Source organism: Rhinolophus ferrumequinum, chromosome 5 (genome assembly GCF_004115265.2).
Source record: "Rhinolophus ferrumequinum isolate MPI-CBG mRhiFer1 chromosome 5, mRhiFer1_v1.p, whole genome shotgun sequence".
NCBI classification, from domain to species: domain Eukaryota; kingdom Metazoa; phylum Chordata; class Mammalia; order Chiroptera; family Rhinolophidae; genus Rhinolophus; species Rhinolophus ferrumequinum.
This window is the reverse complement of record NC_046288.1, coordinates 78,621,989-78,627,611: the sequence shown is the minus strand read 5'-3', so window position 1 is coordinate 78,627,611 and position 5,623 is coordinate 78,621,989. Positions and strand designations below refer to the sequence as shown.

At 42.0% G+C, this 5,623-nt stretch overlaps 1 protein-coding gene across 1 annotated transcript in view; it reads left to right on the top strand.

The window, feature by feature from the left end:
* The window catches only part of BST1 (bone marrow stromal cell antigen 1), a 26,807-nt gene extending 21,696 nt beyond the window's left edge, over nucleotides 1-5,111 (top strand). The window contains exon 9 of the mRNA XM_033106520.1: nucleotides 3,537-5,111. Within this exon, the coding sequence (XP_032962411.1) occupies nucleotides 3,537-3,642 (106 nt within the window). The 3' untranslated portion in view covers nucleotides 3,643-5,111. The remainder of the gene's footprint in view (nucleotides 1-3,536) is intronic.
* Nucleotides 5,112-5,623: the final 512 nt, after the last annotated feature.

Genomic DNA, 5,623 nt, shown 5'->3' with positions numbered 1-5,623 from the left:
CCTCTGGCATCTTTGCCATTGCTGCCTCAGGAAGCTGGTGCCTTGGGTGCCTCCATGGCTAGAATGGACCCTGAGTGGCACCTGCTGTTTTAATTCACCGCGCTCACAGATGTACTCAGATCTGTACATCTGGTTGGCAGAGTTTTGGTCCTGTGATTGTGGTCGAACTGCAAGGGAGGTTGTGACATTGAGTATCTGCTTTAAATCCAGTCTCATGGCTTTAAATCTCATCTATATGCTGGTGACTCCAAAATGAATATCTTTAGTCCAGATCCTCTACTGAATGCCACTCCTGTATTTTCAACAGTCTACCGAATCTTTCCTTTTGGATGCCTAGTAGATATTTCAGACTCAACACATCCAAAGCTAACCTCCTGGATTTACCCACGGTGGTGGGCTGAGTCATGGCATCCAAAGATATTCAGGTCCCAATTTCTGAAACCAATGAATTTTACTTTATATCACAAAAGAGACTTTGCAAATGTGATTAAGTTAAGGATCTTGTGACTGGAGTGAATCCTGGATTATCCAGGTGGACCCTAAGTGTAACGTAAGTGTCCTTATAGGAGGGAGGCAGAGGGAGATTGATGCAAAAAGAGGAGGAAATGGCGAGGTGATAATGGGAGCAGCACCTGGAGTGATGCCCTTTGAAGGTAGAGAAAGGGCAAGGAGACAGACTCCCCCCTCAAGGGACTCTCCTGGAGGAACCAGCCCCACCGACACCTTAACCTTAGCTTGGAGCATCTGGTACCGACTTCTGCCCTCCAGAACCACAAGAGAATAAATGTGTGTTGTTTTAAGTCACTAAGTTTACTACAGCAGCCATGGGAAACCAGCACAGCCCTATACTAGCTCTACCCATAGTCTTCCTGTCTCAGTTGATGGTAATGCCCGCCTTCCAAAAGTCCCCAAGTGCCCATTCCACAAATCTGCAGCCATCCTTGGCTCCTTTTCTCTCACCCCTCGGAAAATCCCGTCATTGACTGTGACTAGCCTGGTCTGAGCTGCTGTTATCTGTCACCTGGATGATGGCAGTTGACCTTAATAACTCTCCCTGCTTCCACTTTGCCCCATATACCTGTGGCCTCTTTGAAACCCAGCTACTACCGTGTTTCCCCGAAAATAAGACCTAACCGGACAATAAGCCCTAGCATGATTTTTCAGGAGGACATCCCCTGAACATAAGCCCTAATGCATCTTTTGGAGCAAACCTTAATATAAGACCCTGTCTTATTTTCCGGGAAACACGGTAGAGTTAGCTTTTTATTTCTTATTAGGGACTCTTTCAAACACAAAGTACAGAGACCAGTCCTTTAAAAGTTCAGCCATGTCACTCATGTGCGTACAGCCCTGCAGTCGCGCCCGTGTCACTCAGAATAAGAGCCAAGCAGCCTGCCCCCCTCACTTCTCTAATTTCTTTTCTTACTTGCCTTCCCCTCACTGAGCCTCAGCCACGGTGGCCTCCTGGAACAAGCCAGGCACATTCCCAACTCAGGGACTTTGCCCTGGCTGTTCCCTCTGCCTGGAAGTCCCTCCCAGGGCCGTCCATGTGGCTACCTCTCTCACTCCTGTAAATATTTGCTCATATCTCACCTCCACAAACTTACCTTTGCTTCAGTATTTCAAGTTACAGCCTGCATTGTAAACTCTAACTCTGTGAAACCCTCATGTTCTGTTTTTTCGTTCTTATCGTGTTCGATCATCTTCTGACTTATTTGTTTATTAAGTTTATTCTTTGTTGCCTGTCTTCCACCTGTTAGAATATAAGCTAGAATATAAGCTCCAGGAGAGCAGTTTTGTTCTCTGGTGGGTGTGTTCCAACAACCTGGAACAGAACCTGCGACCTGGTAGGCACTTAGGAGTAAATGGCTGAATGAACAAACAATTGGTTTCTACCCAGGGAGGCGCATAGACTTCAGACACAGAATTCTCAAAGGTGCTGGGAATGACACATGCGTACAAGAGTTGGAGGCATCCAGTGGGAGCATAAGCATAAGCTCCGGGTGGTGATTGGAAGAAACAGAAACCCACTGTGGCTCAGTTAGGTGGGAAAATGGGGAATAAGTTTATTGGGAAGATTTAGTGGGATCGCTGTGTTACAGTGTAACTTAAGTCTATGGTTTTACTCCTTCAGTAGACTCTAAACTTTATACAGATACAAATCATGTACAATTCCTTTTTGCAAAACCCATTGCATGGTACACTGCTATTCCTGAAATAGGAAAGTGGTGCTTCTCTGGCATCAGTGCCTCAGTTTACCTCTCCTGCTGCACGATGTGCAAGGTGAATGAGCGTGGCTCTCCTCACCTATCCTCAGGTCTTTCTGAGCACATTGGTAGTGTCAGGCTTCCAGCTCATCACTCTGGAGTCTTCGTCTCGTTTCATTCCAACCACGTTCCTGGAACGTGGGCAGTTCGATTCCCTATGATGCTGAGGTTCAGAGAACGTGGACGCAGACATATAAAACAAAGGCAAACAAAACTATGTTTCTATTTGTGCATGATAATGGGCGTAAATGATAGAAATAGGCATGAGAAGATAAACTCAAAATTGCTAACAGTGGCTACTTCTAGGGAAGGGAGTGAGAACTGGAAAAAGATGAAAGGAAACTCATTATTGTGTTTGGTTTGGTATAATTTTGTTTTCTAAAAAAATAAGAATAAACGTATCCTTGTATAAATTAGTTAATTATTTAAAAGCAAAAATATATATGATCAATTTTGAATGAATCAAGTTTGGGACATTAAATGAATCAGAAGTGCAATTGTAGAAAATGTCCAGCAGGTGGAGCCCTAGTACAACTTTGTGGGCAGCCGAAGATTCCTTTAGCAAAAAAGGGTGGGTTACCAGCACTCAGATGGAACTAGAAACTCTAAGAACCCCGCCACCAGTGAAGAGCCAAGGGATACATTTCCAAGCCAACATCAGATTGTTTCATAATTTTTAAAATTTGTCTTTTAATTCATTTAAAAGAATTCAGTCATTTCTGTGGTTAAAAATCCAGTGGTCAGACCCTACTTGTTATGGCCAGAGTCCATATTTTGACCAGGTTCTTTCTCGGTGTCTTTATGTCAGGACAGGTTTTTCTTCACTATTAAACTCTGATGATGTAATGTCCACCAGCAGGGGACTGGGCTGACTTTATGGTACAATAAGAATTCATCCACGAGGAAGAATGAATTACAACTCTATAGTTACATATAGAAGAATGTCCAAAATATGGTGTTAGGTGAAAAAGCAAATTGCAGATTTCATTTGTGCTTAGATAAAAAAAATATGTGAGTGTGTGTGTGTGTGTGTGTGTGTGTGTGTGTGTGTGTATCACCTTCCTGGAAGGACAGTTCAAACTATCAGTGACTGTTCTCTATGGAAAGAGGCAATAGGGAGATTCAGGGACTTCTGCTTTTCACCTGATAACTTTCTGTACTATATTTAAATTTTTCTACAAATTTTCTAGAAAGCATGCACGTATATTTTCGAAAGCAGGTGTTGTACACCAATACTGACATTTTCTCTATTTCCTTTTTAATTTGCAGGGCAGCAGCATCTATTCAAAGAGAAGTCCCATCCCTTTATGCAGAAGAGAGTGTTGGCCTTGTCATTCCTTTCTTAGTGGCTTTGGCTTCAGGTGTTCAAATGTAGCTACTAGAAACTCAGCTATGCTGCCCTAACCGCCCCAGCCCTGAAACCTGCCCTTGCGCTGTCGTTCTTCTTGTCTTCTGTACCAAGTGGTTCCATCATGGAAAGAAACTTCCTGCTGGAGCTTCCTGCTGGAAAACAATATCCTGAAATGGCCTTTTAAAGAGGCATATGCTCAGGATTTCAGAAACAAGAGATTAATCTTGTTCTTTTTAACAGGCTAAAACTGCTGCATTAGAATTAAAGCAAGTTATTTTTTCTTATTTTCATGATGGTACAAAGCACTGAGACCTAAACTGTTTTATAATCAAACATTTTCAGAAAGTTCTAATACAACTGTATATTTTATTTTCTTCTATGTTTTCCTGTATTCCGAGTGGGGCACACCATATTTTTGTTGATAGCATAAGATATATATGTACATTATATAAATATATACATATATATTTGGTAGCAAAAATTTGTATTAAAGATGGTCATTTCAAATGATTACAACAGGGTAATACTCAAAATGTCTAATACTAGGGAACTGTTTACATATGGTTTACTGTATATGTAGGATGGAATATTCAAATAGTACAAGTCATGTTTGTCAATGTAAATGCCTTTCACCTGGTGACTGGATGAACTAATAGTGGTGCGTCTAGATCAGGGGTGTCTAAACTGCGGCCCGCGATCCATTTTTTATTGGCCTGCAGCAAATTCCAAAAATATATTTAGTTTACTTAAATAAACCAGGTGAGGCAAATACGTACTTCACCTCGAGTGAGTGGCCGGCTGTTTGTGTATTTTACCGCATATGGCCGTTGGTGAAAAACGTTGATAAAAGTTTGGACACCCCTGGTCTAGACAGTGGAGTACTATGCAGCAATAAAAAGTAGCCAGCTGTTGATATATACAGGAACGTGGATGAAACACAAATGCATTGTGCCAAGTGAAAGAAGCCAGCCCAAAAGCCTACATGCTATATGGCTCTAATTACATGACATTCTGGAAATGGCAAAATTATAAGAATGGAGAACAGATCCACAGTTGCCAGAGGTTAGGACTAGGGAGAGGAACTAACTGAAAAGGGGCAGTGAGGGAATTTTGAGGGAGTGACAAACTATTCTGTATCTAGGTGGTGGTGGTGGTAAATCATAGATGTCAAAAAGAGTAAATTTCATTGTATGCGAATGAATGAAATGTTTTCAGAGAGCATTTAATTGCAGAAAAATGTCAACAATAACTGCAAGAGGTAGGATATAAAACTGTGTATCACGTGATCCAATTTTCTAAATATAATATAAATTTAACAGATATATTGTGTGTATGTATGTGTGTGTGTGCATGTGTGTGTGTGTGACATACATACTGTAAATCAATGGGAGGAAAGGCAGAGCAATGATCTCTGCAGAGTGGTTTTATCACTGGTTTCTATTCTAACTTCTGAACTTTGGTACTTTCCAAAGAGGAAATTACTTTTACAGTCATTACTTTTACAGTCAGAAAAAGAGAAATGCAGACCCACATACGCACATGCACGTATCATATATGTGTGGTAATTTGACCCAACACAAAACATTTCCGGAAGAGACAAACAAAACCAAAATATCACAGACACTTCCCTGTTCTCCTTACTCCTTTTCTTACTTAAAGCAAGTGTGAGTCATTCAGACCCGAAGACTCTGAGACTCTGATCCCTCGGGGGCCAGCAAGTGGGCTATGGGGGTGCTTTCACGTCCCATGGGGCCCTGTAAATCTCTGTAGGGAAGGAGATTTCCCATCAGCAGCAGACTCATTCCTCAACGTGCAGCTCTGAATACACCGATCTTTCTTCCTGACCCCTGGGGCCCTCCTGCTGGTGCCTTCATTTGATTTGTGTGGACACCTGACCAAATAGTCACTATAAAGCTGGGAAATTGAACAGCTTGATAATCACTGAGGATAACATTAGTTGACCTCATGGCTGTTTAGAAATCATCCCCAACACTGCCCTGGGCAG